This window comes from Pseudopodoces humilis, chromosome 6 (genome assembly GCF_049639895.1).
Source record: "Pseudopodoces humilis isolate 2021_Gansu_Grassland_sample_001 chromosome 6, ASM4963989v1, whole genome shotgun sequence".
Lineage (NCBI taxonomy): Eukaryota > Metazoa > Chordata > Aves > Passeriformes > Paridae > Pseudopodoces > Pseudopodoces humilis.
Window position 1 is genome coordinate 61,956,599 of NC_142205.1, and position 22,955 is coordinate 61,979,553.

The window sequence follows — 22,955 nt, forward strand, 5'->3', positions numbered from 1 at the left end:
GGCAGTCTGCTGGGCTGTCCTTAGCAAGGCCATAATTTCCCTCCTTTCTGCAAAAAACCAATTTATCTGCCAGATAGCTACCTTCATGGAAATGCAGTATTGGTAAGACATCTCCTTTTAATTTCATTTACACCTTTTTGTATCTTTAAAAATGTTAATGCTTTAAGGCATCTACAGTTACCATTTTTCTCATTTTGAATTCCTTCAGAAGAAGAGCCTTTCTTGGTAAATGATATTTCAGTTTCCATGGTGCTCCTTGTTACAAATAGCTGCTCTTTTCCTCACCAATGGTGCAGTTTTCATTCATGCTAAGATATCAATGGTAACATACAGCAGCAAATTGTTCCTTTATGATTCTTGGCATTGTGGAAAGTCTCCTGCTCAAAACTAAATGTCAAAGAATTTAGCAAGTATGAAAAATCTGGCTCCTTTTATGCACATGCACACAGAGATACACGCTCTTCCCTCTGTGCTCTGTGCACCTAAGCATTTACCTTCCTTTGTTATGTAACTTTTCTTTCTCCTCCTGGATTTCTCAGTCTCCTCTGAGCTGAGCTCCTTTTGGGATCCTCCCTCATGGGGAGTCCCACTTATCTCAGTTCTCTAGATTTGAAGAAAACTCACGAGCTTGTTAGAATCTTGTTTCTCGTGTTTATTGGAAGGTCATTACAAAACTTGGCAGGTCTCTCTGGACTAGCTGCACAAGTTTAAATCGCTGCAATCTGGTACATTTCTTCTGATGGTACAACAAGGCCTTGTGGCTCACTTTGGCTTTAAAAGCACAATATGGCCTCGAACAATGCAGTTTTTTTATCCTTATTCTTTTCCAATCAACAATAGACATGTATATTATTTTTCTTTATGACCCAATGACCCATCACCTGTGTGCTGCACTGCAGCATTTTCTAACCAATCACTTATTATTACCCAAAAACCTCTAGAAGAAGAACATGAAGAAGAAAGAAGGAAAAGAAACAACATTCTAAATCCTCCGTCTTGTCTTCTGCTTTCTAAACTAACTTTTTCACCCAGTGACTTAAGAAAACTCTATAATCTACACACTTACACTTTTAGCTTTCTCTATCTAATTTTAACAGTTGTTTTCATGTATCACCATGAAAACATGCTCATTAATTCCATATTATATGAAATTCAGTGTTTTTCTGGATCTTAGAGTTAGGTATCAGAAACAAGGGCATACACTCTGTGTCTCAGACTCCAACGTATTACTGTAAGGAGTTATTAATATGCTACCAGTGATGCTTCCCAAAAAATCCAGCTGTTAGAGGGGTTGAGGGGGTAGCATTCCTTCCTGTACCTTCCACTGGAACTGAGCAAGGTGTTTTGTATTCAGGCTACTTGTTGCCAGGCTGTGAGCTTGAATGGCTCATTTTGGGAATGACAGCAGCCTTGCCAGCCTGCTTCCCTGAATTACTCAAAGTGTTGCTCTGTCATTTGCCCTGACCCAAATTAGAAGCCTATATCATTGGTGTGGGCAATAGAAATACAGATCAAGGCAGGGCTCTTCTTGCACCCCAGCCCCACTCCCTGCAAACAATGAGGTACTTAGAGGAACATGGGCAGGGTACTGTGACAGGCAGCATGGTTTTTAGTGGGATTCCTTTCACAACCACTGTAATCTCTTTCCTTGGCCATGATCTTGTTATGCAGTAGATGATGGCTTAGGTTTCTCAGCTGTGTGGCCTGATGGGCACATTTCCCAGATCAGGTTCCCTTGTTTAGAATTCTAAATATCCCTCACTCCCCCACTGCCAACTACTGCCAGTGGTCCATCTTTCCTAAGAAAAGTGATCCTGTCTAGAGAAAGTAGATGCTGTTCATAAATCAGGTGCTTAGGGAATTAATAATTTCAAATTCCCAGGAGAGCCTGATGTAATAAATGAAACTACTTTTAATACACAATTACTTCACTTCCTCCCTTTTACATTTATTTAAATCTGGCAATGAGGTATGTGTTGGTGTGGAGCTGTTAAGAGGAAGTTAGACCCACTATCATGTGCTAAATAAAGCAGCTTGGAGGAAGTGCTTTGGATTGTGCCTCTGCCCCTTTCCCCTTCATTTCCATACAGGAGCTGTGTGCAGGCAGATGCTTTGTTTTTATGGCCCTGTGTCAGGTTTGCTTGCCTCCAAGCAAGCACTGTGATTTACTAGTGCTTCTCACCATAACCTATGGTACTGGCAGTACTGGGAGCACTTCCAGCAAATAGACCTCAGAAGAAAATAAAATGCTGGAGCTTTTTTGAGAGAGCAGAGGTGCTCCTTTCTACTCCTGGTTGGGAGAGAGCTGGGCAATAAAGGTAAAATCTGAGGTTTTGCCTCTCTGGTGGAAAAGGGGACAGACTTCCTTGAGGACATTAAGGTTTCCCACAAATGAAATAAAAGGAGGGTGATGTTAAATGATGCTGTAATATAGAAACATAAAAGACATTCATCAGATTCAGGAGTGACAATATGTTTGTACTTGAATCCTCTGAATTTAGACTATACTGCTTTTAAAAAGGCAAGCTTTTATGAGAGTGGCAGACAAACTTTTAATTACAGATCAAACTTAAACCTCACTTTTGTTGCAATACACTAGATAAATAACCATTGTCTTCATTACTATTTCAGGTTGTGAAATGCAAAATTCAGATTCTTTGCTAGAGATCTTGCATTTTCCAGGCACCTGGCTGTTCTCTGGTTAAGCTTCCCAGACTCTAACACTAAGCACACTTGAGTTCCTAGTGTAGGATTATTTTCCTGCAGGTATGACTATAGCAATAGGAAAGAAAAGCCACCTCCTTGGGGCTTTCAGGTTCTCAGGATGGATGTAACTTGGGGTCAAGTTACAGTGCAGAATAAAAGCCACATTTCACATGCCTTTTGGAAACAGTTGTAAACTTTGTACAGTAAGTTTGCAACTGAGGTAACATAAAGATGTTGAACACTGGCACTTGATATACTTATGGAAATAGAATTGACTGAGAAGTCAGAGGGGGTGATCAGTATTTTATGTTTCATGTCTGTATTCCATTTCTTCTTTTAAAGAGATTTTAAAAATTAGCCCCCATAGCAGCTCTGTGTGCTGCCTCTTTTGCTCAGTTTCTGGCTCCTAACAGTGCTCATATGCCTGCTATACAAGAAATGGCTAAGCAGAGACAGCGAGACTAATATTTAGTGCTGTAATCTCAAAAGTCTTTTGTCCTTAGCTGTCATCTTTGATATCTGTGTTTGCATAGTTTGCTTCAGGAATGCCAGTAGTGCTGTCTACTCCATGCAGAATGATTCAGGATTCTGCTTGACCACAAGGAGTATCTCTGGCTGGGAATACAAGTTTCAGAGCAATCAATAAGAAAGGTGTTTCATAAAAGGTATTGACTTGACAGGGTGGGGCTTGAGCCATGACGTAAATGAGCACTCTGGTCAGATCTGGCTTGGCAACCTGAGTTTGTACAGAAAGACATCGTAGCCAACTTCAAATCTCTATTAAAATTAAAGCAAATCCCCTTGTGAGCATAACAACTCAGTTTCCCAAGGGCTGTGGACAGATTTCCTTCTTGAGATTTGAGCTGGGAGGATTTGCTTGAAAGGATGTCTTATGGAAAAGAGTGTTACTCTGTGCAATTTTTACCAAAGTCTTAATACAAGGCAGTATTTATGCTAATTGGTTTTTGAGGAGAGCCTGTTGGGAAAAGTGCTGAAAACATCTGAGAAATTAAGGAAGTTTCCTGCCTTTTGCAGCACACTGATGACACAATATGACCCTTTAAAGTTAGTTGGTCATGGAAGTCCCTATTTATGAACTGTAAGCAATTATAATCTGAACCAGTGAAGTCAAACACTAAGAAGTAAATGAGTAACACAGCAGAAGCTGTTTTCTTCTCTTTCTAGGTGATAGAATGAAAGAAGACTTTTAAATGCAGACTGTAGCCTGAATCTTCGCTTTTTTCCCCAGTGTCATGCTGCTGTGTCTCTGAAGTAAGAACCAAAGCATGGAAATGAAGAAGGGGAGCCCTTTAAAATTCACTTCAGCAGTAGCATCCATGGAGCATGTGATGGTGTAAATGAGAGTGCAGCTTAATGACTGAGCTTTCCTTTCTTTCATTCCTTCTCTCAAAATAAAAAAAAAAATCACAAGATGATGAAGAGCAGTTATGTAATTGAATATGGTCTATTCAATAATTTTGTAATTGTAAGCTGCAAGCCCACAGACTGCAAGTTCCTCTGATCTGGAACATAAGGATGGAACATATTGGGAGGCAGTGAAGGGAAGAGATGATTAGCTGATGGGTATCTTCACTTCAATAAACAAAATAATAATAACTTGTCACTGAAGTCAGCAGTTGCTGAGACACTGGTTAGCATGTAGAAATATGTGGATTTGATAGGTACTGTGATGATTCCTATCCCTTTTGTCTCTCTATTTCTGGCTTTGATTCAGTCCTGGGAGGTGACCTCCTTTGAAGTTTTACATCTGCCTTTTCTCCTAGCAGATGGATGAGCTTGTAGTTTTTTCACCTGTTGACATGGTGAGGACTGTTTGATCCCTTCAGTGTAATGTGTTGTTTTATAGGCTGCTCTTTACATGAAAAACATGTCAGGGATACGTGAGTTTATATCAAAATACTGCTTACTGTTCAGGATTTGGGATCGCCATAGCTCACAGAATGACTGCCTGGGAATGGTCAGAGACATAGTTTGGACTCTAGAACACAGCACTTACTAAGGCAAACCTGTTTGTCTTCTAGTCTTGCACTGAAGTCCTGGGAATATTAAATTTCTCTTGCCACTTTCTTATTTCTGTATTTGTTTATTTCTTTTCCAGTGTCAGGTTATTTGGATAAATTTGCTCTTGTAATAAATTTGCTCTTTTTCTGCCAGGCTTTGGTGCTATGGGAAGTGCAGTGGATTTTTTTAAGAGTGCCAAAATCTGGGAAGAGTTAATTTGGAAAATTGCTTAGCAGATTGCAAATGGTGAATAAATTATTGCAAAAGGGAAATTTTGAAACACCTCTGGTGGTAAATTTTCACCTAAGGAAATACAGAATATACAGCATCATGCTCATGAAAACTAAGGAAATACTTGCCTGTAAGTCATATGAGGGAATTAGGATTTCTCTCCTTCTTTACTATTTTCATTCTAAATTTATATGTAAAATTATCTTCCACCATTTCCTTTCTACAGTAAAGATGTAATTTCATGTAACTTTATCAGTAATTAAGCTATGTATTTCAACCTTTTTTTTTTATGTTTCCTGGCTGGGTCCTGCTCTTGCAGGTTTGTCCAGGACAGTTGACTATGATGAGCATTTGTGAAGCTTGGCTTTGATATGGATGCAAGGAAAAGGTTTTGGTATGACCTCTAAGCAACAAAGAATCTGGCAAGAACATACTTCATTGTTGTGAACTCAGCTGGCTTGGAGAGGTGTCTTTGACTCTGTAGTTGTCATTTCATAGAAAGAATACCCCTCAGTGGACGTAGCTCTCTCTCAGTGCTTACTGCTTGCTCTTATAAAAGTTGCCATTAACCTGAGATATATGCTGTACATTTCCAGGAATGTTGCTCAGCTGATTTATTGAGATGGTTTTTCTCATCCTCAGGTTCTTGCTCTGGCTTGCTTTCTCTTTTTCCTTTTATCTTTTTTTTTCTCTTTTTCCCTTCTTTTGCTTGCTCTGCTTTCATTTTTTTCTTGCAAAAGTATTTGTAGGACTAGAGATGTACTAGAGCTGAAGATCTATGATTCTGCAACACTGAAGGTTAAATGCAAAATCCAGTGGTTATCCCCATTAACTGAACCATATGCCCTAGCACCTGTGCCTTTTACAGGTTCTAGTGGAAGGAAATCTGCTTCTAAGCAGTATACAGCATTATTTAGCAACAATTTCAACCTTGTATAGCACAGGATGGGTTAGCTGTATTCCCAGCACTGGACTTCTTATTGATGGTAGGCTCCTTGGTGACTCTTTTTCTGGGGATCACAAAGTAAATGTGCTCTTTGTTCAAGTGTGATTCTTCATTAGAGTTGCTCTGTATATAGGGCAGAAGGGGAAGGTTTAGCTTTGAATAGCAACTAGGGATGGGTAAGTCTTAAAAGGTATGGAGATTCAATTCAATTTTAGTCAACATTTAGCTACATAGAAGCTGTCCTAGTTGTCTCTCACCCACTTTTTAAAAGACTTTTTAATTATATGGTCAATATCAATATCCTCAGATTCCTTTAGATACCGATTTTCTTCAAAGTTTTGGGAGAAGACATGAGTATTGCAGCAGCTTCCCCTTCTAACCAAGGAGCAGCCTGCTTGAATATCATCTTAACACTAATGCTCAAGACATTTACAAATAATTGTATAGGTTTGGAGCTAATATCAAGGCTAGGTTGGATGGGGCCCTGAGCAACCTGGTTCAATGAAATGTGTCCTTGCCCACAGCTGGGGTACAGTAACTAGATGATTAAGATCTGTTCCACCCCAAACAATTCTATGATTCTATGATGATTCTGTGATTAGCACCTCAAGGTCTACTCAGACAAACAGCTGGTTTGAAAAGAATTGCTTTTCCTTTTGAAATCTTTAGAAGTATCACTCTGAAATGAAGTGCAAAAATAGGAGTACTATCCTATAGTAACCAGTAGCCACTTCAATGCAAGTTGAAGTCCTGAGTTTGCTTTAAGTATATGAGATTCTGCAGTCTCCTGTATCTGAGCAGTCACAGTGCCATGGTTTTTAAGCCATTGACCATTCTGAGGTCTTTATCAGTAAGATAAGATTTGTGTTTTGCTTCTAAGATTTTTTTCCCGAAGAAATCTCCTACTGATAGGGTCAAGTTTCCCATCAGATGTTTGAGCTTTGATGAATCAAACTCTTTAAAAAAAATAAAAGTGGAAAATATGTTTTATCAAATTTTCTCTCTCTCTAGTCCAAAAGTCTCAGCTAGCTGTGAGGCAGCTGTGAATTTGTTTTACATCAGAAATATTGCTAATCAGTATTGTGGACACCCTGTCTTGTGTGTGATTCACAGAATGCAGAAGTGAAAAGGTGGAAACTCCATCAGTAGAGGAAATTTAATGGAGAATAGAACATAGGTATGATTTTTCTTACTTAGAGACAATATTTGGAAGTCTGGAGAATATCTAAAGTATTCCAAGAAAATTGGTACAGTGATCTTCTAGGGAAAGGAGGTAGTCTTTATTGTGAATGGCACTACAGCTTTTATTTCAGCATTGAGACTTTAGTTCACTGCAGAGAGTCTGATAATGGGATCCTGTTGCAAATTGGAAACTGTCTCTTAAATTGGATGGTTAGAAAAGACACAATTAAAGCTCTCACTCAGTGGTTTTACACATGGTTCCTACTTGCCTGCCTGTGTTTTCAGGTGATTTGAGGACCAAGTGTGAATCTGAGTGGAGGTGTCAGTGAGACATGAACCATAATGTATTAATTATCTCTGAAATCTTGAAACCAGCCTTTTATTTCTGTCTAAATCTGTCACTGGAAGCAGTAGGTAATAAGCAGCACTTGGAAGGGTTGTGCGGGTGTACGACAGCCCTCTGAAAGGAGACAAAAGGCGGTGCAGCCTGAGCACTTGTTTCCTTCCAGAAGAGGGACTTGGGAGCTTATAAGTCAGCATCCCTTGTGCTGCTCCAGGCGCTGAGTTATGATTTGCAGGCTTTTTAATGAATAGTGCTTCCTGACTAGTTCTGGCTTATTCTTCTGAGTGTGTTTTTTTGGTGGTATTACTATGCAAGGGCTTTAGCACTCTTCAGCATAACAAAGCAGGACTTGCAGTGCTAAGATAAGGGTCATGTTTGGAAGCATGATTCTTCGAACCCCACCCCCCTCACTCCCCCAGTTTTGAATTACCATTTTGTTTTATCAGAAATTAAACTGGGATTTAAATTATATGTGAATATAAAGTGTTTAGTAAAAGTTAGAACAAAGAAAGATAATCTGTGTAAGTTTAGCAATATGCTTTCAGTCATTTAAATGGTATTTGTGAAAAAAGCCCAAATTGGCTATATTTGGCTGAAAAAACTCTTTTTAGGGTTGGAGTCAGGGTTGATTTTTCCAAAAGCTTGGTGGTTGAAGCATTCATCTGTGATGCAGAAAATATAGATAAAATACCCACTCTGAGAGGCTTTAAATCCAAGTATCCCTGCCTTGAATCAGATGCTAAGAGGATTGAATTCAATTTACACCCAGGTCAGGTAAGAAGCTTAACCCAACTGATTGCAATGTATCTGGCAACTGACCTACAAACCCCATTTTGGCACATATTATCAGCATGCAGAGCTGCAGTATTTTTTGTGTCCATATGGGTTTTCCAGCAATATAGCACCTGTATTCTGGACTCTTTGCTCTAGTCCTTGCTGTCATCTTCTCCATCAACAAACACATCCTAAAGTTGTCTGGCTTCCCTTTTTCCCATTTCTTCAACTGAGATGTGTGCATGAGGTAGCTGTGACTTAATACAGTATCATGATGTATACCCAGATTTGGTGTTACATTACTAGCATGATCCTCTCACCTACCTGTGTGTCTGGGTTAATGGGAGCATTTGACACCATGGTTTCTGAGGTGGGCAAGATATGCAACAATGATACTGTCCTGTTTTGCTTATTTATAAATACATTTATTTATTCCGTCTCAGGTTAGAGCCTGTTTTCAGCTCTATATAGCCATACTGATGTGAAGGATCTATTTGAGAAATAAGGACCGGTAGTGAAGAAGGTCCTTAAATTCTGACCTGGCTGTGTTATCACAATATCAGAAAAGAATGGATCTTTGTGTTGGTTTTCAAAATACCTTTTTATTTGTGGTGATTACCGTAGTCCTTTAGTAATGTGCTTGTGGTCTTTTCTGGAATACCAGAATTCCTAGTTCTGTTTTTCCCTTCTTCCACCTCCTGGGGTGACCTGTTTTATGCATGGCAACCACTCCATCCCTCCAAAAGCAGCCTTAATATAGACAGCTGGAGGGAACCAGCCATGAAAGAGGAGCTATCAGCTCTCCTCAGAGGGACCATACATACTGTCACTCTCAGCCTTGGAACTAAAGGGTTAGTTTCAGATCTGAGTTTTTTCTTGACATGATGTAGATATCAATAATATTAGATGAAAGAGACTAGAGTAACACTTCAGGCATCTGGGTTTTTCTCCTGAGTCAAACATTTATTTGCAATGTGGCTTTGGACAAATTCACTGTGCCTTGTGTTCCTCCTTTTGAAAACAGAAATAATTCTGCTTTTCTAGATATAATTCTGCTGACTAGAAGGACATGCTATATAAAAGTTTGGCATTATTATGTATTTGTTTGTTATTGTTCTGTCTTCTAGCTAGGATGGCAGAGGAATTGTGCTTTTCAATACCATTTGTGCTGTGCTAAATTTACAGATTTGTGCTGTTTCCATTTCTGTGTCATATTCTGCTCTCATGTTCCCCTGAATAGTGAGAGAGATAACTGGGATATGATAAGGTATGTAAAAGAAGAAATACACCCAGGAGGAAAGGGCAGAATTTTGCATGCTGGATATTCTGGTATCCAGGGGAAGATGGCAAACACACCCCCAGGTGTTTGGGTTCAGCTAGCAAGTCAGTCTGAGTAGGCAACTTAAATGGGAAGTGGGGGACCAGTGGGAAGCATGAGGGCCACAAGCCTTGGTGTCCCCAAAGGACTCTTTTCTCAAATGGTCTCTCACCACTTCATTATAAACCTGTTTCCTTTGTGTAGAGGGTTTTGTTTATTCCTTTTTTTTTCTGGTAGTTTCTGATGATGTTATTTTGGGATGACCAAATATGCATTCACCATCATCAGTGGCTTCTTCTCATGTTATTTGTTACACGTTCAGGGCAACAAGATTAGCAACCAGATTGTAAAATAATGAGCTACCTTGTGTATTTCAGAAACATACCCCTCGCAATATGCATTTCAATGATTATCGTCACAGTTGGCTATGTGTTAACAAACGTGGCTTATTTCACTACAATCAGTGCTGGGGAATTGCTGCTTTCAAAAGCTGTAGCAGTGGTAAGTTACAGAAGAAAAATACAAAGATATATTCCTGCTGCAGTTATGTTTGTTGATATTATTCTTATTTTCAGGGGGGAAAAAGATTGGGTGAACAGATACAGTCAGGTTTTAGTATAGCAGCACTCACTAGCATTCCAGTGAAATTTGATTTTTGATGAGTGGGATTGCACTTCAGGCCATTTATAATGTAACTTTGGACTGTATTTATTTACCTCTTACAACAAAGTCAATAGGAGTTACATTTCATAGCCAAGTACATGGTTGAAAAATTCAGTGCTAGATTTTAAGTTCAGCTCCAGGGAAGCAGGAATTGCAAATATTATGGAAGAGAGAGCTCTGAACTATCTTGTAGCAGCATACAGTAACTTTGTTTCTGCACAATCTGTGTCCTGAGTGCTTGGAAGGGGGCTGCTGTGAATACTGGAGCTCATTTGGGAAGAAATTGCAAGGCAACCTGACTAGGAAATACTGCTTTGATTGTTCTCGCTGAATTGTGGTGATTACACCGATTTTTATATTTGTAGTATCTGAGTCACAATCAGGAAATAAATAATTCCATTTCTTTTCCACTAGTGATACTGCCTGTGTTTATTTCAGTTGATGTGAGTTTTAAAAAATGACCAAATTCTGTAGCTTACAGGAGGTCTAGAAAGAAAGCATTTTATCAACGTGACAAAAATTATGCATGTTGCATGTAGTGCCCCAAACTCCAGTTAAGGCTCTTCTGCTAACCTAAAGCACTAAAGCCTGAATGGATGGACTATACCACTGAGTCATACCAGCTGAGTGCAATGAAGGCTGTAGATGAAAGGTATTTGGTGTGCAGATCAGACCTTGATACATTCAGACTTGGTCTTCTTTGGAGCCATAATGGTCTAAATTGACATGAGTCAGGGCCTGATTCCACCTCCTCATCACTGCTTCAACTGGAGATCTTCCACATGCCATCAGGGATAAGGGTAGGACAGCTCAGCTGTAGTAGCTGTGCTCTCACAGAAGAGGCAACATATGCCCAGCACAATTTTCATCAAGGGATGCAGAGAAGCAGTATAACTAACACCATGATAATTTGTTAATAGAGGACAATTATCTTCCCATTTTTTGAAAAGTCATTGTGTGTTTTTCTCTTTTTTCTAACAGACCTTTGCTGAACGACTAATGGGAAACTTTTCTTTAGCTGTACCAGTGTTTGTTGCACTCTCCTGCTTTGGATCTATGAATGGTGGCATTTTTGCAGTCTCCAGGTGAGCACTGCTAATGTTCCTGGGGGTGAGGGCTTGGGAGACATACTGAAAGTATGGAAGCAAGGGGAAGGGAGAGTAGGATTCATTTCTTTAGCAGGATATGATAAATGACTACACTGTTTACCAGGTGTAGGCCTTTTTCTCACTTTTTTTTAAAATTCTTTGAATGGTTTGGAAATTAATCTCTCTGAGGCTAGCCCTTAATCAGTGGCTGCTTTTTTTCAAGTAAAGGAGGAAAACTGAAGGGAAGATATTAACTCTTTCCAAATCAAAGGACACCTTCAGAGATTATTTTGATTTCTGTGTGTGAGTTTCTCCTGCCAGTGCTTTCATTTAGAACGCCTCAAACAAGACTAAGAAGAGCTGCTCTGCTCTGTGACTTTCATGAGCCACTTTGCATACTCATGGTAATGAGTACTTTTAAAGTCTGTCCACATTTATTTCCTACCAGGATGTTCTTCGTTGCATCCCGTGAGGGTCACCTTCCAGAAATTCTCTCCATGATTCATGTCCGCAAGCACACTCCTCTGCCAGCTGTCACTGTTTTGGTAAATCATACAAAGAAATGTTCCTGCACTAGAATTCATATGATAGGCTTGCTCTGGAGGATTCAAACAGAATTTGGGCACTGCTTGAGTCTCATTTATTAATGTGAACATGGGCTTTGGGCAGGGTGGAGGACAGGAGAAAGAGGAATGAGATTTGGGAGCTGTTCTTATTGTATCATCTCCTTGCTTTCTTGCCTATCACTGCAATCTAATTCATATCTTACTGCTTTGGATTTCTAAGGACCTGCTAGTGTTGAGCTAGTTCCCTTTCAGAGAGACAAATTACAGTTAAACAAACAAAAAAGGGATTAAGTTAACTGAAAGTTGAACTAAACACCAGCATCTGGGAGCACCCTAAAGGCTCATTATACTGCCTTATAGTGACAAATGCAAACAGTTTTGCACTCAGATAATGGAGAGGGAACCCTCAGCTGTCCAGCATTGTGGCGATTAAAAAATAAGAGAACATGTGCCTGGGAAATAGTCTGTGACTTTTCTAGGAAAAAACACTGGTGCTTTAGTGGAAATACTATTACTGACTTCTAAAATAAGTAGCAAAGGTAAATGTTAGCCATGTGTTAGCTTTGCAGACTAATTTGTATGGTAAAATGTTAAGACTAAATGTCAAAATATCAACTTCAAAGTTCAGTTTTACAGTGCGAGGAAGATTCTCACTTAACTTGCAGTCTTGATAGTCATGGGTGTTCAGCCCCTCTTTTGGGATCAATGACTGCAGTGTATCTGGGTAGGCCTCTGCCATATTTGGGGACTTACAGCCAAAGCAAAAGATGCACCTGTGAGTCTATGCTAGTAAGAGCAAATGCTTGTGGAATTTGAATCAGTTTTTGCTATTGATGCCTGTAAGCTCACTGCTGAGTTGTTGGATTTTATGTGTACACATACAACTATAGGCTTTGAAATTTTGAAAATTAGGCAGTGTGATTATGGTGACAAGTTTTAATGAAATCAATTTTCCATAAACATTTAGTTTTAATTTATTTCTTTGGGTGTAGTCATACCTTGTGAGTTAATTGCATTGACTATTTTTTGTGGAATGAAATGCACAAAATGTATTAATACATTATTTTTTACTGACAGACGTTTTCTGCTATTGCATATGGTCCTGTTACACCAGTGCATTGATTTCCTTTGAAAAAGTCAGATTCTCATATGAAGATGGCTTTCCTTCAAAGATTGCAATGTTTTAGCTAACCTTATTGCAAATAGAGCAGTGGCAGGATATAATCTAAATCAATAGTGATTTTAGCATTTCCCTATTTTATTTCTCCTTCCAAGTTCTGCACACTGTAAGAAAGGAAAGAGCTCTTCAGGATAAAGTGAGAAAACAAGCATGTGTTTGAAGCTTGCTAAATTAAAAAACAACACCTTTTTTTGAAATTAAGAAATTTGTTTATGTGTGTATGTTCCTAGAGAAATTTCCCAGTCTGACCATTCACGAGACTTCCTGGCAATCACACGCCCAATGCCAGATCACTGCTGGGACCATAGCCCCTTCACAGTGGTGGCTCTGGTGACTCAATGGGTCACCGCTGGACTCCTGCACATCCTACTCACAGGCCTGGTTTCCCCACTGCTTCAGCCCTGAGTTTTCCATGGCAGAGTATCAGATGTCTCATTCCATAAAGCCACTTAGTCCCAGCACAGGAACACAGAAACAGATGAACCTGTGCCCCTGAGGAGGGGACCCCCAGCAAAGGAATCCCATGGCTTTTATACCCTACATTCTCCCCAGAAGTCTTTTTCTTCCTTCCAAGTCCTTGTTTCCTCCTCCATCTCTGTGTTCATCCACTTTGCTGGCTTCACCAGTCTTCATCTGCTTTGGTATCCGAAGGGTCAGCAATTCCTGGCTCCTGCTGTGTCACCCATTGTCTCTTCCTCTGGCTGGAGTCACCAGTCTTTCATACGCTTTGTTATCCCAAAGGCTGGCACTTCATGGCCTCTTGTCAGCCTTCCGAATGGATCTATGAGCTCAGTCTGCATTTCAATCTGCATCTTAGTCTGCATCTGAATTCGCAAGTTGAGCTACCTGGACCAGAAGTATTCCTCACCAATGTGAGGAATTTGATAGATGTGTGTAGTAACTCACAGAAGTCATGCAATCTGATTGTAATCCTGCTTTCTTGTGGTTTTTCTCTTCTTTTCTTGTATTTTTTGAAGGAGAGAGGATAGCTCTCTTTCACTTGCATATAGCTTGCATTATAGTTATAACAGATTTTAAACTTTTAGAGGCTGAGTCTGTAGAGAAGAAATCTTGCCCAATATAATTCAGTGGTACAATTTCCCTTGACATTTATGTAGGAGTTTGTTTAATATCTATATGTAAGTAACCAAGGACTTTGTAAGCCATTAAAAGTTGGAGTCCAGAGATCCACATTTGAAATATTGATCCTTCTGATTCAAATCCATGTTGTCTGCACTGCTTTTAAAAAAAAAGGAGAGGCTGTGAATCTAGATAAATCATACAAGTTAATTTTCTCTGTTTAAAGATTTAGCTCAGTGTTTTACTATATCTGCAGCTGATTTCACCTATTGCATTGTTATAAATCTAAAGGCTCTTACTTCCAGGATCTTCCCTCTTGCTGAAGAATGAGGGATATGGGGAATTTGACTTAGTCCTTCATGCCCAAATGCAGACATTTTTTGTCCAGATACTACTTTGAAATAGATCCATGTAGCCTTCACTAACCATCTAACTCACGACAAAACACTCTATTTTATACATAACCTTCTACCTGCCTTTCAGAAGCCTTGTATTCAGACTAGCTTTTTTAGGAGAAACACTAGTCTGGTGTCTCCTCTCCTTCTAGCTCTTCTGTAGCTGCCTGAATGACAGCTAAATTCTTCCTTCTGCTTATAAATATTTGCATTTACAATGTGCAGTAAGTCTGCACTCTGCAAGTCTGAAAGGCAAAACTAAGCTGGTGGCAGCCCAGTGTGCCCAGCTGGCATCTCATGGTGTGGAACTGCCCCTTGCCATTTCTTTTTCATCTGCTTTGCTTACTTCCCCTTTGAAGCCTGAGGGACTAGGATGTTTTCCTTCCACAAAACACCTAGAGACCTCTGCTTTCATATGATCAGATGTGACCAAAATTTAACTGTTCTTATCATTTGCATCAGCAATGAGCAACTAAACCTGCAGTGGGCTCATATCCCATGAGAATTCTGCCCAGGATGCTCCAGCACTTTGGTGGTGCAGTCTGCCTGTGTATTTTTGTCTGGGTCACAGGGGGCAGATTTGTATTGACTATGTGTGGCCACCCAGGACAGGTATATATTATTCCAAAGTGATCTCAGGGGACAGCTAGACATTGATCACACACCTGATTGCATGACAAAGGCAAGCCTGAAGTCTGTGGCACTCAGGTGTGTGCATAAGGCTGTGCTGCTTTGTCCCTGTGGGAACATTTGACATCACTGCTGTAAAATAATAGAGATCGATCTACTGAACCCCTCTTATGCTCTGAATTTCTTTTGCAGCATCCTCTCACAATGATAATGTTATTCAACGGGGATCTCTACAGCCTCTTGAATTTCCTCAGCTTTGCCAGGTGGCTTTTTATTGGACTAGTAGTTGCTGGGTTGATTTATCTCAGATATAAACGTCCTGATATGCCTCGTCCTTTCAAGGTAACATCTGCTCTCTACTATTTTACATGAATCCTCCTTCCTTTCTGTCCTGTAGTCAGATAGCAAAGGAGCATTTTCTGATGTAACTCTTTTTCAGGAAAAACAGATTTAAGAGAAAACAGTGTTTTGCAGTGAAGACAGAGTTTTTCTGCAAGGTCCCCAGTGCTACCCCAGCTGTGTTCCATTCTGGAAAAGAATTCTTGCCTCTTCCCTGTGCTTGGGGGGCAGAGACTGAAGCTGCTGTGCTGAGATGAAGGTGTTTGCTCAGTTTTGCCTGTCTATTGTGTTCAGGCTGTGTGATGTGAACTGTGTGATGTGTGGGAATACCTTGAGCCCTCTGCAGTCACAAAGGGTTCAGACTGCAAATATTGGGGTTACATGTGCCAACCTAATTTTCAGCCAGTCTTTTTATTCTATTTAATGTCTCTTTTGATAAAGGTAGGGATAATTTTACCACCAAAAAGTCATGTCAAGCATTAGAATTTATGAGAGAGAGCATTTATGTCTGTTGGGGATTAGGTGTCCTTCTTCTAGTTCTGGCTCACCTGTGGAATTTTTACGCATTAGTTGCTGGGAAACCCTGACTGTTGGTACTTGGTGGTGTTATGACCCACAAGGTGGGATTCATGGTGTGGTTCTTTTATTGGATCTTAGAGTACAAAAGATTATCAGCAAACCAAGGACTTAAACAGCAAAACACATTTTATTGAGTGCTCATCAGCACTAGTATGTGATAGAAGGAAAAGAAGAGAAAGCAAAGCATAAGGAAAAGAGAGTAAGGGGATTATAGCTACCAATGTCGAAGTCCACTCAGCCGTCCAATGACGCAGAGTCTTCTGTCTGTTGGGGAGATCTCAAAGGAAGGTAAATTCGGGGTGTAATTTTATAGTCTTTTACAAAGCGAGAGTCACAGGGCCAAAAACAGAGGAGATTGATGATCATTGTGATGAATTCCATTGTGCAGGGGGCAGGTGTAGGGTACAGAGCAAACCACGTCTTTCAAGCCTCTTCTCGCCAGCAGGAACGAGGGCAATGTGTTGTGGAAACCCATTGTGCAGGGTACCACACAAAAGCCTCTTCTCACCAGCAGGAACGAGGGCAGTGTACTGTGCAACCACCTGCAAGCAGTCACTTTGCAAACATCCACCTCATCTAGGCCTGAACCCCTAAACCAAGTCCCTTGTGATATTCAGGGTCTGTCCTTGAGACGGTTGTGAGACAGATGAGGGAAATCTTCAGACCGTCTCTTATGGGTGGATATTTGAGAAAGACAAAGTTGGGCCCAGGGGGAAAGCGGGGAAGGAAAAGAGGAGGGCAGGGACAGTTTGGTGGGCTTCTTCAGCTTCAGAGGACACTTCACTGAGATCTGTTGCTGTGGAGGGAAGGGAATTTCGCCATCACCCAGACGGAGCTGCTGCTTCTTCTTCTCCTTCTTCCCTCTTCCTTGCTGGGCCTTGCACCCCCTGTCCTGCCGGGACATGTGGCAGTGCCAGCCACCGCCGCGGAGGTGCTGATGCACCTCAGCCACCGGCCCAGGATCTCAGCTCATTACTGCTTTTCCAGCTGCTGTTCCTCAGAGCCCTGCAGGAGCACCGGGACTGCCCACCTGAGGTGGTTTGTGAAGCAAAGCCTCTCCTCCATCCCTTCCCTTCTCGGCCAAGAAGGCTGTCACAGGGTCCCTGGTTTTGTTTTTTTGTTAACGCTGTAGTTATTGTTGTTTGTGTGCCTTGTTATACATACTAGTAAAGAACTGTTATTCCTATCCCCACATCTCTGCCTGAGAACACCTTGATTTCAAAATTTTGGTGCCCAACAGTGGGGCCTGAGGGCACTGAGAAAAAAAGGTCAAAAAAGGAATAACAATTCTTAAATAACCTAACTTTTGTGTGCTGAATTTAGAAACCTTGTTAGGTAGAACCATGTTGTTTAGCTTACCCAGGTTCGGGTGGCATGTGGTCACAGCTATATTTCTCCCATTTGCTCCACCTTACCTAAATATGGGTCCTATAACTAAGGCTTGTGTGGCTGTTATCCAGTTTGTTTTGTGGGTTGATAAGGTGAGGAATTTGTGAATGTTTAATTTCCTCTGGATGGCGGGCTCATGGATTCAGAGCTGTCACACACTAACTGGATGGTTTTGGGGTTGCTTTAATAATGGCACCTACTGGGAGAAGATGACACCTGGGGAAATTTTCTCCCAACCTTTCACCCAGTTCCTTGGGCTTACCCCACCAGTTTTCAAAGGGTTAAAATCTTCTCTAGGTGCTAATGACACCATACACTGGCTGGTGTTGCTGATAGGCCTGTTCTACTTAGCATTCAGAGATAAGGGGAGTTTGACTGGAATAAGCACCCTGACACCTACCCCAGAGAATAGGGGTGCTGCCCCAGAGCCTGACACCGCCCCAGAGCCCACCTCAGAAATGAACCACCCAGAGTGGGTGGGGGTTCTGGTGAGGGAGATACATGAGATGGGCCAGATGCTAAAGGAGTGCATTTCCTCAGCTGCTGAGAAACCCTCCCCCTGCCTCGAAGAGGGAGAGTCTGATGGTGCTGCAGTGGAACACGCAGATGTTACAACCGTCCAGGTTGCAGCTGAACCACAAGGGCAGTCACAGCCAGCAGCATTTGCCCTGTGGAAATGAGTAAGTCTAAGATGAAATCACAGCACCCTGTTGATAAGGATAAGAAAGGAGGGCCCTCACAACCCACAGGGGAGCCAGAGGTTGAGATCATCACCAAGTCCCTGATGCATGAGAGCCTCTGTAATCTGCCAAAAGACATTGTGAGCTTGGGGGCATGAGGCTTATGTGACCTGGTTACTTCGGGTCTGGGACCTTATGGGTACAGGCATGCAGCTGGATGGTGGTGAGGCAAAGAATGTGGGACCCTTGACCCAGGACTCAGGTGTGAATCAGGTATTCGTCAGGGAGCCGGAGCCCCTTTCCCTCTGGGAGCAGCTTTTAATGAGTGTAAGAGAGAAGTTTGTTCACAGAGAGAGAATGGAAGAGCACCATCATGGAAAAAGCTGGAAATCCGTTGAGGAAGGGATCCAACAGCTGAGAGAAGTGGTGGTATTGGAGGTCCTTTTTGGGAGGGGTGGACAGCATGATAATGACCCCGACAAAGTCAGGTGCACTGGGCAGATGTTGTGGAGTCTGGCAAGTCTAGGGCCATGTGAATACACCACCTTCATCGCAATGATTAATGCTGATAACAACCGAGAGACAGGGTGTTCTGTCACCAACAAGCTTAGAAGCTATGAGAGTATGGTCCATGGCCCGCTGCAAGCTCAGGTCTCTGCAGTGATTCAAAGAAGAAATTAAGGAAATGAGGGAAGAGATGAGGAAGAGCAGTTCCCATATGGCACCAGTGCGAGTCACAAGCCCCAAACTCCAAGCCAAACGTCCCCCAGCTAGAGAGAGAGGGTACACCCCACAAGCTGAGCTGTCGTTCTTTTTGCATGACCATAGGGAAGACATGGGAAAGTGGGATAGGAAGCCCACTTCTGCCCTGGCAGCACGAGTGTGTCAACTTAGGGAGGGAACCATTAACAAAAAAAGTTCCACTAAAGTGAAGGTAGCCTCAACCTCCCGTGACCAAACTGCCAGATATTACAGAAAAGAGGATGATCCCCTTGAAGGAACCTCTAGCATGTATGCCCAGGGGGGATAATCAGTGCTAGAGGGGCCCTGCCTCTAGCCAGGAAGAGGCACGGGAAAACCAGGTCTTTTAGACAGTGTGGATCCAATGGCCTGGCACATCAGAACCACAAAAATACAAAGATTTAGTTGATACTGGTGCACAGTGTACCTTAATGCTATCAATGTGGGGGCAGAACCTGTCTCCATTGCTGGGGTGATGGGGAGATCACAGCAATTGATTCTGTTAGAAGTTGAGGTGAGCCTGACTGGGAAGGAGTGGCGGAAACATCCCATTGTGACTGGCCCAGAGGCCCCGTGTATTCTGGGCATAGACTTCCTTCAAAATGGCTATTACAAAGACCCAAAGGGACTCAGGTGGGCTTTTGGAATAGCTGCTGTGGAGGCAGAGGACATTAAGCAATTGAACACCTTGCCTGGACTATCAGAGAACCCATCTGCAGTAGGACTCCTGAAGGTGGGAGAACAGCGAGTACCAATTGCCACCTCGACAGTGCACCACTGGCAGTATTGGACGAATCAAGATGTTGTGATCCCCATCCACAAGATGATCTGTGAGCTGGAGAGCCAAGGGGTGATCTGCAAAAGCCATTCACCCTTCAACAGTCCCATTTGGCCTGTGCACAAGTCTGACAGAGAATGGAGATTGACTGTGGACTATCATGTATTGAATGAAGTGACTCCACTGCTGAGCACTGCTGTGCTGGACATGCTGGAGCTCCAGTACGAGCTGGAGTCCAAGGCAGCGAAGTGGTACGCCGCTATTGACATTGCCAATGCATTTTTCTCCATTCCCCTGGCAGCAGAATGCAGGCCTCAGTTTGCCTTCACATGGAGGGGAGTGCAGACACCTGGAACCGACTGCCCCAGGGGTGGAAGCACAGCCCCACCATCTGCCATGGACTGATCCAGGCTGCCCTGGAAAAGGGTGAGGCTCCAGAACATCTGCAGTACATTGATGACATCATTGTGTGAGGGAACACGGCAGTGGAAATATTTAAAAAAGGATCATCCAGATTCTGCTGGAAGCTGGCTTTGCCATCAAGAACAAAGTCAAAAGACCTGCTCGAGAGATCCAGTTCCTGGGGGCAAAGTGGCAAGACGGACGACATCAGATTCCCACTGAAGTCATTAATAAGATCACAGTGATGTCTCCATCAACCAGCAATAAGGAAACGCAAGCTTTCCTAGGTGCCATAGGTTTTTGGAAGATGCACATTCCTGAGTACAGTCGGATTGTGAGCTCTCTCTACCTGGTTACCTGAAAAAAGAATGATTTCCACTGGGGCCCTGAACAGCAGCAAGCCTTTTCCCAGATCAAACAAGAGATGGCCCATGTGGTAGCCCTTGGCCCAGTCAGAACAGGACCAGACGTGAAGAACGTGCTCTACTCTGCAGCTGGGAACAATGGCTTGTCCTGGAGCCTTTGGCAGAAAGTGCCTGGGGAGACTCGAGGCCGACCACTGGGATTCTGGAGCCGAAGCTACAGAGGGTCCGAAGCCAACTACACTCCCACAGAGAAAGAAATCTTAGCCACCTATGAAGGAGACCAAGCCGCCTCAGAAGTGATTGGCATGGAAGCACAACTCCTGGCACCCTGATTACCGGTGCTGGGGTGGATGTTTAAAAGAAAGGTTCCTGCTACCCACCATGTCACCAATGCTACATGGAGCAAGTGGATCACCCTCATCATGCAGCGCGCCCGTATTAGAAACCCAAATCACCCTGGGATTTTGGAGATAATTACAAACTGGCCAGAAAGTGAAAACTTTAGTCTCACGGATGAAGAGGAGCAGGAATAAGTGACATGGGCTGAAAAAGCTCCACCGTAAAACTGTTGCCAACAGAAGAAACACGTTATGCTCTTTTCACTGATGGTAACTGTCGCATTGTAGGGATGAACCAGATGTGGAAAGCAGCTGTATGGAGCCCCACACGACAGGTCGCAGACACTTCTGAAGGAGAGAGTGGATAAAGCCAACATGCTGAACTGAAAGCTGTTCAACTAGCCCTGGACATTGCTGAAAGAGAGAAGTGGCCAAAGTTCTACCTCTACACTGATTCATGGATGGTAGCCAATGCTCTGTGGGGATGGCTGGAAAGGTGGAAAAGGGTCAATTGGCAGCATAAGGAAAAACCAATCTGGGCTGCTGATGAGTAGAAAGACATCGCTACCAGGGTAGAGAAACTGTGGAGGTCCATCAGATGCCCATGTCCCCAGGAGTCAAGCGAATGAAGAGCACCAAAACAGTGAGCAGGTGGATCAGGATGCAAAGATAGAAGTGTCAAAGATAGACTTAAATTAGCAACACAAAGGTGAGTTGTTCCTAGCTCGATGGGCCCATGACGCCTCAGGTCATCAGGGTAGAGATGCCACTTACAAGTGAGAACGAGACCGAGGAGTAGACCTATCCATGGATAGTATTTCTCAGGTTATCCATGACTGTGAGACGTGTGCCACGATCAAGCAGGCCAAGTGGCTGAAGCCACTATGGTATGGTGAGCGGTGGTCCAAATATAGGTATGGGGAGGCCTGGCAGATTGACTACATCACACTGCCCCAAACCCGCCAAGGCAAGCGCTACGTGCTCACGATGGTAGAAGCCACCACTGGATGGTTGGAAACCTACCCTGTGCCTCATGCCACTGCCCGGAACACCATCCTGGGACTTGAAAAGCAGGTCCTTTGGAGGCATGGTACCCCTGAGAGGATTGAGTCAGACAATGGGACTCATTTCAAGAATAACCTTATAAACAGCTGGGCTAGGGAACATGGCATTGAGTGGGTGTACCAAATCCCTTATCATGCACCAGCAGCTGGGAAAGTCGAATGGTGCAATGGTCTGCTTAAAACCAGCTTGAAGGCCCTGGATAGGGGCACTTTCAAGAACTGGGAGATTAATTTAGCAAAAGCCACATGATTAGTAAACACCCGAGGTTCCACTAACCGAGCGGGCCCTGCCCAATCTGAGCCCTTTAGAACAACAGATGGAGATAAGGTTCCAGTGGTACATATGAGAGGTATGCTGGGAAAAACTGTTTGGGTTAATTCTGCCTCCAGCAAAGACAATCCCATCCGTGGGGTTGTCTTTGCTCAGAGACAGGTTGCATCTGGTGGGTGATGCAAAAGGATGGAGAGACCCAGTGCATACCTCAAGGGGACCTTGTTTTAGGGTGAACTACCCATGACACTGTGCTTGTATCTGTATCTGCATGTACATAGGTATATAGTTAAAGTAGTTTAAAGGTTTAAAATTTGATGTAACATTTTGGTATGGGAAAAAAATCGGAGTGGATAATGTTGGGGGTAGGTGTCCTTTTTTTAGTTCTGGCTCACCAGGGGAATTTTTTCCCATTAGTTGCTGGTGAACTCTGACTGCTGGTACTTGGTGGGTACTTGAGAAACACAAAGAGTTCGGCTGGGCCCAGGGGAAAGAGGGGCAGGAAAAGGGGAAGGCGGGGACAGTTTGGTGGGCTTCTTCAGCTTCGGAGAAGGACACTTTGCTGGGAGCTGTTGCTGTGGAAGGAAGGGAATTTCGCCATCACCCAGATGGAGCTGCTGCTTCTTCTCCTTCTTCCCTCTTCCTTGCTGGGCCTCACACCCCCTGTCCTGCCGGGACGTGTGGCAGTGCCAGCCACCGCCACAGAGTTGCTGATACACCTCATCCACCGGCCCAGGATCTCTGCTCATCCCTGCTGTTCCAGCCGACTGTTCCTCAGAGCCCTGCAGGAGCACCGGGACTGACTGCCCGAGGGGGTTTGTGAAACAAAGCCTCTCCTCCATCCCTTCCTGTCTCAGCTGAGAAAGCTGTCACGGGGTCCCTGGT

The 22,955-nt window shown here is 42.9% G+C and overlaps 1 protein-coding gene across 2 annotated transcripts in view; it reads left to right on the top strand.

Annotated features, from left to right (window-relative positions):
- SLC7A11 (solute carrier family 7 member 11) overlaps positions 1-22,955 on the top strand; it is a 68,900-nt gene that overhangs the window by 39,357 nt on the left and 6,588 nt on the right. For both annotated transcript variants that reach the window (XM_005525549.2, XM_088056277.1), the window contains 4 exons: positions 9,900-10,023; positions 11,167-11,270; positions 11,722-11,818; positions 15,317-15,466. In XM_005525549.2, coding sequence (XP_005525606.2) covers positions 9,900-10,023; positions 11,167-11,270; positions 11,722-11,818; positions 15,317-15,466 — 475 coding nt within the window. The remainder of the gene's footprint in view (positions 1-9,899; positions 10,024-11,166; positions 11,271-11,721; positions 11,819-15,316; positions 15,467-22,955) is intronic.